The 18,919-nt window shown below is 43.3% G+C and overlaps 1 protein-coding gene and 1 long non-coding RNA gene across 5 annotated transcripts in view; one reads left to right on the plus strand and one right to left on the minus strand.

Annotated features, from left to right (window-relative positions):
* The window catches only part of LOC310825730, a 519,499-nt gene that overhangs the window by 463,801 nt on the left and 36,779 nt on the right, over nt 1-18,919 (plus strand). The window lies entirely within an intron of this gene.
* The window catches only part of TSPAN12 (tetraspanin 12), an 85,228-nt gene that overhangs the window by 4,768 nt on the left and 61,541 nt on the right, over nt 1-18,919 (minus strand). For all 4 annotated transcript variants that reach the window (XM_083699474.1, XM_083699476.1, XM_083699475.1 and 1 more), the window contains 2 exons: nt 9,162-9,269; nt 2,274-2,417 (listed from right to left, as the gene is read on the minus strand). In XM_083699474.1, the coding sequence (XP_083555600.1) occupies nt 2,274-2,417; nt 9,162-9,269 (252 nt within the window). The remainder of the gene's footprint in view (nt 1-2,273; nt 2,418-9,161; nt 9,270-18,919) is intronic.

Consider the following 18,919-nt stretch of genomic DNA (forward strand, 5'->3'; position numbering starts at 1 on the left):
CTTGATAGGCTTTTCAAGCCTTTCACATCAATGCTAAGAAACTGTTGCAATGCTCCACAGCATTTGTGTTATATTGTTCTGCTACACACTGTTTGATTCAATTCAAAGTATTGATGCTTTCCTTTAAAGCCCTGTACAGTTTGAGGCACAGGAACCTCAAAAACAGCCTACTCCCATGGGCACCTGCCCATCAATTGAGGTCATCTTCAGAGGTCCTTTTCCAGGTACAGTGGTACCTCGGGTTAAGTACTTAATTCGTTCCGGAGGTCCGTTCTTAACCTGAAACTGTTCTTAACCTGAAGCACCACTTTAGCTAATGGGGCCTCCTGCTGCTGCCGAGCCGCCGGAGCACAATTTCTGTTCTCATCCTGAAGCAAAGTTCTTAACCTGAAGCACTATTTCTGGGTTAGTGGAGTCTGTAACCTGAAGCGTATGTAACCCGAGGTACCACTGTACTCCCTATGCTCTGAGGATAAGTCCCTCAACCACAGTAGCAACATTTGGAACGCTCCCATCTCGGAGAAAGTTGCCTGATACTAAAGCTTACAACCTTCCACTGCCAGGAAAAGCCTTTTTTTTTCATTTCCCCCTTGCCAATTAGTTTATTGTTAGAGTTGCTTTTAATTCTGTCTTGTGTGTTTTTTTATTGTTCTGCTGTTCCAGCGTTTTATCCGCTTTCAAATGCTGATATTTAATGGCGTTATTATTACTAGTGAGCTAGCTATCCTGGGGAGCAGGAACGCCAATAAACAAGACAATAATTTTCAATAAATTAAAGAGAGAAAGAGAGAATTTTTAGTTTCCTAGTCATAAAACAGCCTTTTCTGTTCCAGCTCTTCCCCCTCCCCCGTTTTCTACAGAACCTTTTGATGTCACAAAAATTTATGTTCGTTAAAAAGCCAAGATGCCAAGATCTCTGAGGACTTTGAAGAAAGTCTCCAAAGCTCCATATCACTATACAGATATTTTTAATGAACTCCCAAAATGATGAGATGAGTTTGTTCCTTTCACAGGAAAGCACATTCTGTTGAATAAGAAAGCTATAGGTCTCTCATGGAGGAGATTCAAAAGGCCACGCTCTCCACATACTTCTGAGGGATCTTTGGAACTATATGACAAGTGAAAATAGAGCCTCATTGATGGGATCGCCTATAATTATTCACTAATAGCCGTAAAGTTCATACTCCATCCAAATCTCCGCACAAAACACTTCAACTCTTCAGATAAAAGAAGTGGGAAGATAATGAAAAGAGCGAGGCATTTAATTCACTGCAGGTGAAATTAAAAGTCCTTTGTAGCTTGCATATTATCACAATGCAGAAACATAAAACTGGAGTTTGGGGTTTTTTAAGTGAGGGGAACGAAACCTATGCAAGGAGGCAAATTAGAGGAGCAGAATTTTTGAACCAATGGCTTAATAATAATAATAATAATAATAATAATAATTTATTACTTATACCCCACCCATCTGGCAGGGCCTCCCCAGCCACTCCCATCAGCATTAAGATAAATTCAACAGTGTGAATAAGTTTTGATGGATGTAACAATGGAATACTGAATGGTTTAGTTTATGTAAAATATGCAGGGATTTATGATATGCAAAATGAACCATGGAAAGAGAAGAAGGGAAGTCACTGATATTTTAAGGATGTTTAAATGAGTATTCTAAATTGTAAAACAGAAAATTTAATAAAAATTATATTTAAAAAAAGGAAGGAGAGTCCACCACCTTCCGAGGGAGACTGTTCCACTGTTGAACCGCTCTTACCATGCCAAAGCTCTTCCTGATGTTTGAATGACCTCCATGGGAAGCTATTGCCATAATAATAATAATAATAATAATAATAATAATAATTTATACCCCGCCCATCTGGCTGGGTTTCCCCAGCCACTCTGGGCGGCTTCCAAAGAATATTAAAATACAATAGTCTATTAAACATTAAAAGTTTCCCTAAACTGGCCTGCCTTCAGATGTCTCCTAAAAGTCTGGTACTTGTTTTTTCCTTTGACATCGGGTGGGAGGGTGTTCCACAGGGTGGGTGCCACTACCGAGAAGGCCCTCTGCCTGGTTCCCTGTAACTTGGCTTCTCACAGCGAGGGAACCATCAGAAGGCCCTTGGCACTGGACTTCAGTGTCCGGGCAGAACGATGGGGGTGGAGACACTCCTTCAGGTATAGTGGGCCAAGGCCGTTTAGGGCTTTAAAGGTCAGCACCATCACAGCAGCACCCACCTTCCAAAGCTTAGAAACAAAAATGTTGTGGACGTCCTTACCTCCTGGTAAAGGTCACTGAGATCCTCATGGTGCGCCTGTTTGGAGCATCCTGGGAATTCTCTGACGCAACAGGAGTCTGGAGGCCAGTCCATCTCCGTCATTTCCAGCCAGTCCGTGAAGTACACAACTCCACAGCATTTAAACTGCAAAAGGAAGGTGGCACAGGTGTGATGCTCCATGGGAATTCAGAAGAATTCAAGGTCCCCTTCCACCCTGCACCCCGTATGGAGCCTAGTATGACTTTGAATGCACCTTATTTCTCCCTTCAACTAAATATTCTGGTGTGCCTTTATGTGGAAAAAGTAGAATTTCTGACAGATATTGAGTGAATCCAGAAAATGGTTAGAGTGAAAGGAGAGCAAAGTCAAGATAGAAGAAGAGATTAAAGAAATAATGAAATGCGTTTAAGCTAGTTGGAAAAATAAAGTAGCGTAACAAGAGTGGCTGGAAGTCAAGTCATTTGGTGGGTGTCCGTGGGGCGTAGGTGTGTAGGTATGTTGATATATACAGTATAGGTAGGTATTATATAGAGTAATGTAGGTATGTTTTATGTTATGAAAATAACGTAGTATGCTATGTATGTGTATTGTGTGAATGCATATGTATGTGTTTTATATGTAAATAAATAAATATTAAAGGGTAAAGGTAAAGGTACCCCTGCCCGTACGGGCCAGTCGTGTCCGACTCTAGGGTTGCGTGCTCATCTCGCTCTAGAGGCCGTGAGCCGGCGCCATCCGAAGACACTTCCGGGTCACGTGGCCAGCGTGACGAAGCTGCAGCTGGTTAACCAGCACCAGCGCAGCACACGGAAACGCCGTTTACCTTCCCGCTATAAAGCGGTACCTATTTATCTACTTGCACTTAAGAGTGCTTTTGAACTGCTAGGTGGGCAGGAGCTGGGACCGAACGACGGGAGCTCACCCCGTGGCGGGGATTCGAACCGCCGACCATACCATCAGCAAGCCCTAGGCACTGAGGTTTTACCCACAGCACCACCCGCGTCCCTGGTAAATAAATATTCTGGTGTGCCAAATTGGCTACTTCCTTCTGCTTGTCAGTCTTCCACCTTGGCTGAAATTTATAAATCACTGACTCTAGAAATGGGCCATAAACTCCAGAAAAGCTCAAGTGAGATCCCATTCCCCATCCCCCACCCCTACACTAAATTGTGTGATTTGTAGTCATTAAACACATTCCCCTTAACCTCGAGTTCATTCCTGTGTCTTGCGATGCATAGCTCTTTTTAACAAGTTGGTATCAGGAAGTCAAAGAACTCTGCATAAAAATACTCAGCCAAGTATTTTTTTAAAAAAATAACATCCTTTCCAAACTAAAATTATCTGCTTTAGTAAAATAAAAAGATAGGCCCTCATTAGGGCAGAGAATGAGCGCCGCTCTAACACATTCAATAGTTGATCTGTAAGCGGTCAAAAATAGCAGAATGTTCAAAACGGGAAACACACCAAATCAGTTATAGTCCCATAATAGGAAGACAGCTTTTCTAATTAAGCCTCCTCAAAGATTGCCCCTGGCCAGGGATACATTTAATATGTATCCCTATTTCCAAAGTATATCTGGCAAGAGAGTGCTGCTGGGGTCCTGGCTAATTTTAAAGAAAGGACTACAGCAGGAAATTCTATTCATAGGCAGTCACTTCTGCGGCATTTAAATCAGGCAGAAGGGCATTCTGCACCTGAAGAATCTCAGCTTCCTTCTTTTTAAAACAGGTTTCTAGCCCTCATGATACAGAAACGGGCTTCAAAGTGCGCAGCAACAAATTTCAAAGGAACAGCTGCACTGGTCAACTGAAACAAAACTGTGATGTCTCCTTAAAGACTAACAGTTTGATTGTGGAATGAGATTTTGTGGGGCAGAGCTCATTTTGTCAGGTGGAACTTGCAGATGTATGTCTCTCACACACAGAAGAAAAGAGTGGAGAATATTAGTTCAAACTGACCCCAAAAGGCCACAGCAAGGCAAGAAATAACTATCATGTCTCCTTACTATGCAGAAATGAAGTCCAGTGGAAAACTGGGAGAACGGGGACAGGGGATCTGAAATCTTCAGATCCTAACTGATAATGAATGGCAATGCAAGATAAATAATGCAAATAGATACCCATGGAGGAATAATTTCTGAAGGAACCTTCTGAAGCAAGTTCCTATGAAGACAGATAAATCTAATAACTGGGGTTGCATCCAACTAAGTTATACTCAGTCAACCTTTTAAGATTAATGCACTTAAGTTACTCACGTCCAATAGCTTTAGTAGGTTTACTCAGAGTAGGACTAGCACTGGATATAACCTATGAATTCCAATTAAGCAGCGTCACGGCGGGAGTCTCACTCTGAAATACGACAATGTTCCAGTCTCCATTGAAGAGTGAAATACACATTACATGTTTCTGAGCATTACTGTTATAAAATGTCTGATTTATTTCTATTTATTCTGAGAATAAAGACAGCCTGGTTTTGGCCTATGTTTCTGTGCAAAAGCATGCTCCATTATTTGGAATGGCTCTCATTTACATTTTTGGTCTGCATAGCAATGGACTAATAGATATTGCATTGATGGGCCTTTGGGATTCACAATGAAACAACATCCTCTCTTTTGCTGTGTCTGTGTGTGTGTGTGTGTGTGTGTGTGTGTGTGTGTGTTAAGGATTGCACACATACTGCTCTAACCCTGCAAAAAAAAAAAAAAAACACCACCAAAAAACATGTGTTTGGAGGAGGAGAGTGGGATATATTAAAGGGGCGCTGTGAAAACCCTAAACACAAAAATTTTCAAAGAGCTGAGACGTGTTCAGCAAATTACTATAATAAATTGTTCAGGTTCCAGAAACATTTCAAAATGATCCCCCCCCCCTTTCCTTTTGTGATGGAACCTCTATTTGGGGACTTCATTGGCTTTTTTCTGGATAGTTGGTCTTGGTGAAGATTTGACATTTTCTTCCCCCAAACCGTTTTTGATCGGGGCTTCCACTGAAATGAGGCTGCATTTTAAGTTGTATTTTAATCCTGTTTTTAAGTTGTATTTTAATCTATTGTTTTTATATTTGATGTGAGCTGCCCTGAGCCCGGTCTTGGCTGGGGAGGGCGGGGTATAAATAAAATAAAATAATAAAATAAAAACAAATGCCAAGTGCCCATCGTTTTGCTATCGAGCCAAGAAAAGCAGTGACTTTGTCTTGCCAGCCAAGCAAATAGCCACGGCCAACGAGAGTTGGTTGGACTCAACCAGGGGAGGAAGTGTAAAAAAAAATCTCCCACCATTCATGTGTGCAAGCAATAAAGCAGCTGTATCCCACCGGCAGAGCTATACTAACTCCCTGGTGCCACCACGACCCAGTGACCACTTGTGCTCACAGCCTGGGCCCTCACAGTAGCAGCAGCGGAAGCTGTTGTGTTGGAGGAAGATGGTGCATTCTTCCAGAGCCAGCTTTGGGATGGAGCATCAATTGGGTCTGGAATGGACCCAATGCAGTGGATCCTGGGCTGGCTCATTCCCACCCCCCACCCCCCAAACACCCTATTTCAGGGATCCACCAGTGAACAATAAGAGGCCAGTAAAAGGCCGGCTGAGGCCATGGAAGTGAGTGGAGGGCTATGTCGGCCCAATCTAAATCTTGTAGCAAGTGGTGGAATTGCAACACAGCATAAACCCATTTAAATCTGTGGCATAGCTAACTTGAGTCCATTTATTTCAGTGGCTTAAGTATGACTTAAATGTGATTTATTGCGATGTCATTTTGCTCACTGGAAAGCAGGATCAGGTTAATTTCTGAATGAGCATTTGGGTAAAACACTTCTGCACATTTTCACTTAAGTCTCTGTAAATAGATAAACAGAGGTTTTCCCCAGTTAAAGTAGGGTTGCCATATTTTCAAAAAGTGAAAATCCGGATGCAAAAGTTGTGGAGCATTTTTTGCAACGAAGAAGAAGAAGAGGAAGAAGGAGAAGAAGAAGAAAAAGATTCTGACCTACAGTGGTACCTTGGGTTAAGAACTTACAGTGGTGCCTCGCAAGACGAAAAGAATCCGTTCCGCGGGTCTCTTCGTCTTGCGGTTTTTTCGTCTTGCGAAGCAAGCCCATTAGCGGCTTAGTGCTATTAGGAGCTTAGTGGGTTAGCGGATCAGCTGATAAGCGGCTTAGCGGATCAGTTGATAAGCGGCTTAGCGGAACAGCTGTTAAGTGGCTTAGCGGATCAGCTGATAAGCGGCTTAGCGGCTTAGAAAAGGGGGGGGAGGAAAAAAATCCCGCAGGAACTCACAATACATTTTCGTCTTGCGAAGCAAGCCCATAGGAAATTCGTTTTGCAAAGCACCTCCAAAACGGAAAACCCTTTCGTCTAGTGGGTTTTCTGTCTTGCGAGGCATTCTTCTTGCGGGGCACCACTGTAATTCATTCTGGAGGTCCGTTCTTAACGTGAAACTGTTCTTAACCTGAAGCACCACTTTAGCTAATGGGGCCTCCCGCTGCTGCCACCAGGCGATTTCTGTTCTCATCCTGAGGTAAAGTTCTTAACCCAAGGTACTATTTCTGGGTTAATGGAGTCTGTAACCTGAAGCGTCTGTAACCTAAGGTACCACTGTATTTTTAAGGAAATTCTGACATGGGTTGCCATACGTCCAGATTTTCCAGGACGTTTCAGCAATTTCCCCCCAGACACTGTCTCCAACTGCCATATTCCAGATACGTCCCGGAAATTCTGGATGAATGGCAGCCCTAAGTTAGAGCAAAGCATCAGGAGAGGGAGTCTCAATTACTGATCATGGCAGCAGTTCCCCACAAGTACTCCCCACAGCTATTTCAGAAACTGAGCTTTCTGGAGGAAGACGTTAGTGACTCCATTTTTAAATCCAGTCACCCGAGTGCAAGAAAGGAAGTTATTTTTTCAGGTTAAGCAAACCAGAATTCTTTCATTCTGTCTTCATAAAAAGCTGCTATTTCTTCTAACGCTTGCATAGCTTTAGAGGAGTGCAACTTTAAACTTGTTAATTCTACGTTCTGTCTATTGAGTGCTTTCTAAAACAAATACAGACATCAAATGCGGCCAGGAAAGGCTTAAATAAACAGGAAATCTGTGCAACAGTGATAGATTTCAGATTTCAACCAGGGCAAGAGAATGACAGGCATTTAAAGTGTTCTTTTCCTGTGCCTGAACATATATCTAGAATTAATGGCTTTTACCTTGTGCACTTCCATGCTTTCGCTATAGAATAGCTCATTCTTTTTTTAAAAAAGCCAAACAAACAGTGCTGTGTTTCCCCTCAGCAAGGATCCAAAAATATACAAAACCAGGGCTGTTCTCACCATAGGTTTGTTGCAATAAATTAAACACAAACAAAAACTGGCCATTTTAATATATCAACAATCCAAAACACAGTACTCGGACCTTAAACACAACTTTAGACATTCAAGTTTCACATTCAAAAATCTCTAGAGTCAGTATTAGCAATCTCTGACAAGCTCTTTGCTTTCATTTTGTGGGAAAGCTTCTCACTTTAACTTATGAACATTAAACTCCCCCACCCTAGGGTGGAATCTACACACATATTTAAAAAACGCTTTTTTGGGGGGGAAGTTTTTAAAAAAATACATTGAAATTGCCATAGCTCACTGTCGCCATCTAGTGTTGCATTTGTACATTGCACATTACAAAACACTTAAAATGTTTTATTTGCAGCTGTGTAGCTGAGTTCTAGGTCAGGCCTGAGATTCATCCAGCCCAGTGCTATTTCTACTGCCTGTCCTTAGCATAACTTAGCGGCACAGCAATTCAAACCCCCTTTTAACTGGGTGGTGCTGGATTCAATGGACAAACATGTCAATCATGTTCCCTGTGGGCTGCTGTAGAATTCCCCCCTTCTGCCCACCAAATGTGGGGCTGAGCAGAAGTGTCGCTGGCAGGATTCCTGTGTGGGGTTTTCTAGTGTGGGGGCAACCCTGAACTGGAAACTGATGGATGCCAAGGCAGTTTCCATTATGTGACAGCACGGGGCTCAATTGCTTTACTAGCTCCATGGCGGGACAGCAATCTGCCTGATCCTCCGCCTTCTGCTCTGGTTACCATGCACGACAGGTCTACAAATACTTTGGAGACCCCATCATTTTATTAAAACCTGTAATTGCTCCCTTAATCCGGCTGCTCTTTCCAACAAATAAAAGCATGTCTTTAGGGTTATTGTTCATCATGAGCGGGCAAGAGAGTGAGCTATTGTTCCCTTTTCTATTGTTGTTGTTGTTGTTGTTGTTTAGTCGTGTCCTACTCTTCGTGACCCCAAGGACCAGAGCACACCAGGCACTCCTGTCTTCCACTGCCTCCCGCAGCTTGGTCAGACTCATGCTGGTAGCTTTGAGAACGCTATCCAACCATCTCATCCTCTGTCGTCCCCTTCTCCTTGTGCCCTCCATCTTTCCCAACATCAGGGTCTTTTCCAGGGAGTCTTCTCTTCTCATGAGATGGCCAAAGTATTGGAGCCTCAGCTTCACGATCTGTCCTTCCAGTGAGCACTCAGGGCTGATTTCCTTAAGAATGGATAGGTTTGATCTTCTTGCAGTCCATGGGACTCTCAAGAGTCTCCTCCAGCGCCATAATTCAAAAGCATCAATTCTTCGGTGATCAGCCTTCTTTATGGCCCAGCTCTCACGTCCCTTTTCTATACTAATTCATTAACACCAAACATACTTTTTTCTTAAAGGGGGCTGGGATGTTGTTTGGGTTTTTTTTCTTGCTGGTTTTTTTTTTTTTTTGTATCTTTATTTCAGATTTATGGGGAAATGGATCTGCTTGGTTTTGTAATTTTTAATGTTTTATCTGCGGTTTATGAGTATTTTTGTTCTGTCATAGTTCTGTATTATTTTAGTATCCACTTGACCACTTACCTCTCTCTGAAAGAAATTCCAAGCATGAGTAAGCCACTGATATCTAGGCAAGCCATAGTTGGTCATTCTGGCTTTCAAAGTGACCATATCTGACCACTGCACAGGGACCTGAAGGCAGAGAGACAGAAACATAAATCCATGTGTTGGAAGACTCAGGAAGGACAAAATAAAGTACTTCATTCAGCTATGCAATTCTCTCCCCTAGGAGGCGGCGATGGCCGCCATCTTGGGTGGCTTCAAAAAGGGATGAGAGAAATTCATAAAGGATAAGACTACTAGCACAACGTCTAAGCTCTGCAGTACAGTGGTGCCCCGCAAGACGAATGCCTCGCAAGACAAAAAACTCGCTAGACGAAAGAGTTTTCCGTCTTTTGAGTCATTCCGCAAGACGAATTTCCCTATGGGCTTGCTTCGCAAGACGAAACGTCTTGCGAGTTCTTGAAAGTTTTTTTCCTTTTTCTTAAAGCCGCTAAGCTGCTAAGAGCCGCTAAGCCGCTAATAGCCGTGCTTCCAAGACGAAAAAACCGCTAGACGAGACTCGCGGAACGGATTAATTTTGTCTTGCGAGGCCCCACTGTATGCTTCTGAATGCAAGTTCAAGCTTGTTGTTCATCGTTTTTCACAGTGAGGATTTTCATGGCTCCCTTTTCTGAAGGCTGAGGAGGAAAAACCTCATCAAGTTTGCTCTTTCCTCTCAAAAACGGTTATATTGACTATATTTGATATTTCATTGAAGGAAAGCAATACATTCTTGTTTAGAATTGTGCAAAATAACAACCACCACCACAACACCTGCACATGAAATTGGCCAGGATGATAGGGAATCAATTACAATGAATATTTATCCAGTAAAAGACCTGACTGAAAAACACTCTAATAAAATGATCCACAAAATGTGAAGAGAATCGATAGGAAAAAAACACATGGGTGGTATTCAACTAAGTCCTACTCAGAATAGACCCATTGAAATAAATGAAGCTAAGTTAGTCACGTTCATTAGCTTCGGTGGGGCTAAATAGAACCACAGTTGAATACCACCCATAGTTTATTTTCGCTTGTAAAATAAACAGCAGCAGCAATACTTGCCCAGCAGTGCGTGCTTGATAGGTGTGAGGAAATATTTCCTTTACAATTCTCCCCTCCACCCACAAAAAATAAAGACTATTTTTAGATGTGTACAGCTTGTTTTCTCATGACCCCAGTCAGTGCTTGAGTAACAAGATTCAGCATGATTCTGTTTCCGTCAACTTCACTGTTCTCTGAGTGAGAAAGCAATTCTGCATCAAAATAAACGCCCACTGAAACACCATAATTCTGATCTCAATTCTGTAATTCTGCATTCCTACATTCACATTAACAACAAAACTATTACAGCTTTTTTCCTAGTTGGCTGAATGTTAAGGGGGTGGCCAGGCAGAGAAATTTCTCTTGCAGCTCCTCAAGTGATATCCCTCCCACTTTAGTGTGCGATAATCTGCAGGTATCTTCAGGTTTTTATGGGTTTTATCACTTGGCATCCTTGCCCTGCCTGTCCTTATTAGGTAGCGAGCTAACGGGAAAGCATTTTGCAAAAGCAAACTAGTGATAATGGCTCCTCGTAAAACTAAGCAACTATTATAGAGCAGGAGGTTTATCGTGTAAAAAAAGCACTAAATCCTCTCATGAAAACAGATGGTGTGACTCAAGACGGGGGCCTCCATTCTGAAATAACGCTTCCAGACTGGTACATGCTGGAGTGTGAATGACAATACTATGGAATCCATTCTTAAACGCAATTTAAAATGATACCAGCTGAACTTGGTTCTATTTAAATCTGATTCAAGGTAATATCAGCTGTTTCCCTTTCCTTTAGCACAATAAGCATTCGGTCTTTCAGTAAAGGACCCCTGGACGGTTAAGTCCAGTCAAAGGAGACTGGGGTTACGGCACTCATCTCGCTTTCAGGTTGAGGGAGCCGGCGTTTGTCCACAGACAGCTTTCCGGGTCATGTGACCAGCATGACTAAACTGCTTCTGGTGCAACGGGACACCGTGACGGAAACCAGAGCGCATGGAAACGCCATTTACCTTCCCACCTCAGCAGTACCTATTTATCTACTTGCACTGCTGTGCTTTGTGAACTGCTAGGTTGGCAGGAGCTGGGACCAAGCAATGGGAGCTCACCCCGTCGTGGGGATTCGAACCGCAACCTTTCGATCGACAAACCCAAGAGGCTCAGTGGTTTAGACTACAGCACCACCCGCGTCCCTTCAGTCAAGAGGAAGTCACTGCTAGCTTAGGTAAAGAAAGCTTTTATAGCAAATCATCATTGCACCTTCTGACTTGATATTTTCCCCTACCCTGGGTTTGAGTTAGTTTAATGATATACTTTTCACTTATCTCCATCAAACAAAGGTGAAACCAAAGTGGCTTCCAGGTATTAAAGTATAAAAATTACAAAAGCAAAATGCAAATGGTAAGCCGACTACAAGCAACACCATCGCAAAATGCAAGGCGGCAAAAGAGAAAATAAGGACCTTAACCAGGCCAGGTGACAGTGATTTGTTTCAACGCATCAGGTGAGAACTAGTATTAATAAATTTCCAGCCATTCATGTTGACAAGGGCCAACTGTGACTTTTGTACCAGTATGGTGACTTTGTGGTTGTGGACAGAAATTTGTAAATGAGAGGACAACTCGTATGACAGGCTCAGAAATGACTTCCCTCCCCCCCCCCCCAAAAAAAAAGAGGAGGGCAAGCAATATCACCCTTTACATTTTCAGATTTTTTGTAACATGCCCTTCTAATGTTCCCCCACCTCATGATATCTGTGGATTAGTGAACAGAAACATACACGGGATGTTTATTCATTCCGCCACGAGTTACTCTACAAAATGGGTGAAATTGGACACTGTCACACTTCTAATAAATATTAATTATAACCTGAAAATGAAATGTCATGCCATGACATAGAGCCAAACATCAAATGACAACTATGGAAACTACCGTTAAAATGCAGGCAGCACTGGCGGTTGTATTACCTGAATTATTTTTTTTGTCACAGCTGCTGATGGAGTTAATTGACCAGCTCAACTCCCTTCCAGTCTTTGTCAATATTAACAAACAGGAACTTGGAATAAGAGGCGCTTAGAATTAAAATCTCTATCTTAAGTGTGAATGGAGATCACAAAAATTGTCTGGGCATCTACAAGACACCCAAATCTTGAAATCTCGGGCAAAATGGCACAAATGTTGTGCTTAAATAAGAGAGAGAGATTGTCACATTTGTAGGCTGATGTTCTTGTGTTGAACTGTCATTCAAATCATCAATAAGAAAATATACATTTCTCTGCATCCCTTGGTCTCCAGATGTACCTTCCAGAACAAAATCATTTCCCTATGTCTTGTATAAATGTGCATCAAGATAAAAGCAGGTGTCTATAATATTTCTGAGAAAATGGTTTAATTCTATGGGGTGTATAAGGAACGCTGAAGAATCAATGTGCACGATTGTGTCAAATTCTAATCAAGTACGCTCTCAGCAAGCAGTCTGGATTTTAAAATCATGTTTATTGTCATTTTTCTAATAGCTTCCAGGCCTAAAACTCTGCTTCGAGGAAGCTAAGCACCAGTTTGTGGTTTCTCAGTCTTATGGAAGACATTAGACACACCAGACACACTTTTGGTTGTGAGAACTATCATAACAGAAATCAGATCCTCGATGCAAATGTTCTCACGGCAGATACATGCCAGAAAAGTGTCAAGTGAGACTTTAAATGCAGCAATGACTCCCCCCCCCCTTAAGGATGTACAAGCACCAGCACTGACTAGACCTCTGACACTGCTTCGGGCGCTCTCATAGTTTTATGCGAAGTTGAAACCAAAATGGGCCACAGCTCAGATTGTTCTTTGCCCTTTCTGTTGCTTAGTCTTCATGAGCCGTAACTCCTGAGAGATGCTCCGAGCTGCATAAGTGGTACTAAAAGAAATGAGTTTATCTTAGTATTGTTATGAATAGCAACAATAGTGAGTGAAAGGACACTTGTTCCAGGTTATACGTCTCTCACAGCATCTAACTGTGACCCTGAACTACAACTCCCATCTTCCTTGATCATGCTGGTTGGAGCTGATGGGAGTTGTAGTTCAGCAATATATGAAAGGCCACTGGCTAGACATTCCTGCCCTAAAAACGAAAGAGATTTGTTGAGTTCACACCTAATGGGAAAGCTTGGCTTCCTGTTTACGAGAACAAGCCAGAGCAAACTTCACGTGTTCCCTAGTCCTCTTCACACATGTGCTGGAAGAAAAATCTGAAAGCTGCTCTCGATTTTAAACTGATTATGATGTAAATGGAGTGAAGGTGAGAAGGAATATTTTTGTGAATTGATAGAATTCAAAGCAATTCATGGTTTAGGGGTAGCCCAAAGACAAAAGCAGGGAACTCACCAGTGACCTAAAAATGAAAACTTGTGTTGGAAACTAGAGGAGAGCTATTGCTTGGGAAACACTGGGAAATAAATATTATTCGCCGATCAAAGCTGGAAATTTGGATAAATTTAAGAGTTCGCTGTGAAAGAATGCTGAACTTAGTTTCTTTCTTTCTTAGATGTCACGTTCTTGCCCAGCAAGAATGATATAAGCAGCAGAGAAATTTGCACAGCAAGTTATGCAGCAGAGGCTGCTGCGATGGCAAGGGCAGGGCGGCATCGCTTAGCTGGCTTCCCAACAACATGCCTTGCTCCTGGTTACGGGGTGAGGGGTGCAAGGCAGCGGGGATCTCAACAAGATGCAGGCAGAGCTAATCCAATGCTGCTTCTGCTATGACCACACCAAGCACCTGGCTGCCTCACTCCCTTACCTGTCGGTAACCAGGAGCAACATGTGGCACTGGGAAGCCAGGTGATTCGACCACCAATACATTCATTCACTGAACATGGCAGGTTGAGCGAACAGGTCTAGTGAACAGTTCTCTGCCAAACCAGAAGGAGAGTCTTTGTGCTGACAACAGAGGATAAACTCCTTGCGGGAAGGATAGAGTGTACAGGTAAAGACAAATTAAATATCAAATCCTTCATAGTTGTTATGTAGCAGACTCACACAACTAATTTCTAGTGCCCTTTGTAATAAACTGTGATGGCCTGGGATTCGGACTCAGAGGCTGAACCTGAGGAATCCCAGCCTGCACAGGAGTGCAGCTGAGCCGGGGCTGGGGCTCTCACCTGTGCTGGATCCTCAGGTGCAGGTACCAGCTGAATCTCCTCTGGCCCCTGAGGTGATGGAGGACCCATTGCCTGCAGGTGCTCCACTCTCAGCCCCCTTCAGGGGAAGAGGAGGTTGCCTCTGGGTCTGGTAACCCTTCAGCCTCTCCTGAGCTTCAGAGGCTCAGGGCAGAGAGGCGGAGGGAACTAAGTTCCTGCAGGAGGAGTGCTCGCCTCCAGGCCAGGAGAGGCGAGTCACCTGTGGACCGGGGCCGCCCTATGCCTCAGGGCAGATAAAAGCCAGTCAGCCCCAAGTTGCGGGAGCAACACTGTTGGTAACCTGTTCCTGCCTGCACCCTGTCCTGCTCTTCTGCCAGAGTTCCTGACCTCACCTGACTTGGACCCACCTCGCCTTTGACGGACAGCCTCCCTTGACCTCGGACTGGACTTGGACACACACACAAGATCAGAGATTGTGGCCCTCTTGTTGTACTATTATCACTGGCCATGCTAGCTGAGGCTGATGGGGGTTGGAGCCTAACAACATCTGGAGGACCAGAGGGTCCTTGCTCCTATTCTCAGAGGGTCCTAATTCCTATTCTAGATACAGCTGCATCACAGGAGTGTGGATGCCAGAAGAGAGGATGAGGAACTTAATTCCAGTGATCTTCGCCACAGTCCCTCATACAGCAGACAACATGACCCTGTTGAACTTCTTCATCAACACAGAGTGTGCACAGCGAATGGAGTGTAAAAATAAAAAGCTGTCCGCAATATCTTTTCTTAGTTTTATTTTCGAAAACGTAACAGCCAAACGCTGCAAGCCATCACTCATCCTCAGCAGCAGCTTGCAAGACATTTGATCAAACTAAATACAGTTTGAATTAACCAATTATCCTATCATTGTCAGGAGCTCATCCTACACTTGAGTAGGAGCCTGGTAGAGACACATGGCCGACTCGCATGTTCTCTCCCTCCTGGTCGTTCGTTTGGGAGCTTCAAAAGTTTCTTCAGCCCGAACATCACAGTGACCAATGCCAACAGACACTGGCACACTTAGGGATCTGCAGAGTCTTCGCAGCTTGCGTAAAACAACTCAGCAACTCAGCATTTTGGCTAATCTACTTTATTTACATATAAACACACATGGAGCACTGCAACATGGCTCCCTCTCTCTCTAGCATCAGACAGCAAAGAGAAAAAGAACAAAGGACAATAGTCCCAGTTCATGGGACACAGTAACACAAACATCCTGTCTCCATCACTTCCCACTTTGTGGAGTCAAAACATACACCGTCATGTGAAAGACAAGAATCCCATGACTGAAATCATGGAGCAGGAATTCTAACATCCATATCCCTTCCTGCACCTGGTGCAGAAAGTAACTCCCCTTTTAATTAGGCAAAAAGTCGAGAGACCACAGGTATGCAACTAAGTAGGTCAAACTGCAAACATGCACCTCTGAAACCAACCTGGTTCCTGAGTAGCATTATTGACCACTTTAAGATAAAGGAAAACCAACAGACCCATGTGTACAGCCCCCAGCAGGGGTCAGCCTTGCCCACCAAGACCTACAACCACGCAGGATGGGCCACCACTGACCCAATGTTTCTTGTGTCTTTTCCTCTGCACTGTTGCTGCCTGTTCACCTGCCCTCTCCAAACATGCAAGCGGTGACAAAGGTACGGCTAAAAAGCAGCATCTTCCACATGGGGGGCTGCCGAGAAACTGGGGCACAGTGGAGGAATCGTCCCCCAGTGCCTTACACTGGTATGACGTCTCCTTCAAGTCCAACCCTCAGGCAGCACCTGTCAAGAAGCATTATTCCTGAGCTCCCAAAAACTCTTCCTTCCTCACAATCCCAGGGGAAGGGGGGAAACACTCAGCGGATGAAGGAAGCATGCAGTTACATTTCCATTTTTATTCTGACATTTCAACAAAGCAATCTATTTTTTATTTTATTTTTAGAAACTGCAGTTGTATTTGGAATAGTCGCCTCTCGCTGGAAATCTGTACAGCAAGGGAATGAATTCTGATGAAAACTGTTAGCATGCATTTTCAGACGCGAGATCTGCCAGAAATTCCTTTGGTCCCAGTGCTGTGCAAATACCAAATGAACTCTCTCTTTTTATTTAAAAAGAGAAAGAAAACAGCCAACGCCACAGCGTTGTAATTTCTAATACACTTGCTGCTGTTGAAAAGGCCACTGCCGCGGTTATATTTTGGCAGCTGTGTGAAAAAACTTGTCACTCTCTTCATAAATATGTACCAGACGGAATATAAGATGGGAGAATTTAACCGTTAGCCGAATAACATGCCAGCTTCTTTTCTCCTCGGTGATTAAACTATTTCCCCATGCAAGAACAACACCTCTAGCTTGAAAAGGATGCCACCTCAAGGCAAAAGCTCATATGAATAATTGCTGTTTTAGAAATGATGCGAGTTTTCCACAGACCACGAGCAACTTAAGAAACAGTCGCTAGACTTTTTCCAGCACATGGCATTTAATGGATGGAATATATTGTGGCCCCGATCCAGCTGTGACTAAGACAGCAGTCCTAACAATCCAATGAATACACCCAATGGGGAGCAAACCTGTACGGAACTGCTGTGCGTACCTTGTTGAAAGCAACAGAGCTTTCAAACAAGTCAAGACTGACCTGTTTCATTTATTTCAATGGGTTTCAAAAGAACAGCTACATTTATCTGAATCAAGGACTAGTGCCTGGTCACGTAACACAGAATTTCAATATTCAACCTCCTCAAAAGGAAATGAAGAATGCAATCTCTCCCTCTCTCCACACACACACACACACACACAAAGAAATAGTTTTCCCATTTTTTGAAAATATGTTACAAATGGGTGCCATTTCCCCAACTCAAAGCAATAAAAAGCAAAACATCCTCACACGACAGTGCCTGCACATCCAAAACTAATTTTCGGGATTAATATGAAATAGTTTGTAACTACCAGGTGAGTCTGTATTTGCACTTTACTGCTTATGTGGGCTAGATGTGATCAAAAGGAAGCCTTTAATATGGGTAGAATGTGAGACTGCAATCCTGTACACGCTGACTTGAGGGTAAGTCTTATTAAGGTAAAAAAAAAAGGTAAAGGACCCATGGAGGGTTAAGTCCAGTCAAAGGTGACTATGGGGTTGTGGTGCTCATCTTGCTTTCAGGCTGAGGGAGCCGGTGTTTGTCCACAGACAGCTTTCCGGGTCATGTGGCCAGCATGACTAAACCGCTTCTGCCACAACAGAACACCGTGACAGAAGCCAGAGCGCACGGAAATGCTGTTTACCTTCCCGCTGCAGCAGTACCTATTTATCTACTTGCACTGGTATGCTTTCAAACTGCTAGGTTGGCAGGAGCTGGGACAGAGCAACAGGAGCTCACCTCATAACGGAGATTCGAACCACCAACCTTCCAATCAGCAAGCCCAAGAGGCTCAGTGGTTTAGCGCCACCCACGTCCCTTAAGTCTTATTAAGCTCAGTGAGTAGACTTGCAAGGGGGTTGTGCTGAGAGTCACTTTTACATGGCGAGTTAATTTGTCCGTTCTCACTGCAAATTCTGATTGCATGGGTCTCCATCCCTATAATCCTTTGGTGAGGCTAATTTTTTCTCAATGAAAATTTGCCTCGGTATAATGCAGGACACAGAGAGCCAGGTTTCAAAAAAAAACATGATTATATTCATATTAAGCACATTTTTAGACACGACTGCATTTCCAAAAGGACAGCTGATAATCTTACACATACAAAAGCACCTGTTGTTAAAACTGCTATTCAAGGATTAATCTGAGCTCATACTTGGCCCCCACATCCTGTTTTCACTGCTAGGATTCCTCCCTGTAGAACACCCAAAATAATAATGAAAAACGCCTCTAAACATGCACAGCGTAATAAATTTTAAAAATTCTGTCATGGTTATTCATCAAGGAAGTGCTTTCTGACATTCCACTTTACACAACAATACAAATTAGAATGCTTCAAAATAGATAAAAAACACAATCCTGGACACATTTACTGAGAATTCCAGTGAGATATATTGGACTTACAGCCCAGTTGGTGGGTTTAAGATTCGCACGTCACTAACACTAAGCAAGAGAATCCCAAGGCTGCCATTGGACACCCACTTACCTGAACGTAAGCTCCATTTAACTCAACAGGACTTACTTCTGAGTAGAATGGTACAGGATTGCATGTCAAACATTCAATTGATTTCCATAGGCTTTGTTCCCAAATAAACGTGCTTAGAATGGCAGCACAAATTAGAGAAAAGGGGCTGTAGTTGGTTCTCAAATGGAATTCATTCCGGAAGTCCGTTCGACTTCCAAAACGTTCGGAAACCAAAGTGCAGCTTCTGATTGGCTGCAGAAAGCTCCTGCAGCCATTGGAAGACGCGGAAGCCCCGTCGGACGTTCGGCTTCCAAAAATAGTTCACAAACCAGAACACTCACTTCTGGGTTTGCAGAGTTCGAGAGCCAAAACTTTCGAGAACTAAGCTGTTTGAAAACCAAGGTACGGCTGTATTTTTTCCCAATCAAAATATTTGAACGCTGTGCATTACCCACTCA

Source organism: Podarcis gaigeae (assembly GCF_964106915.1).
Source record: "Podarcis gaigeae genome assembly, chromosome: 10".
Classification (NCBI taxonomy): Eukaryota; Metazoa; Chordata; class Lepidosauria; order Squamata; family Lacertidae; genus Podarcis; species Podarcis gaigeae.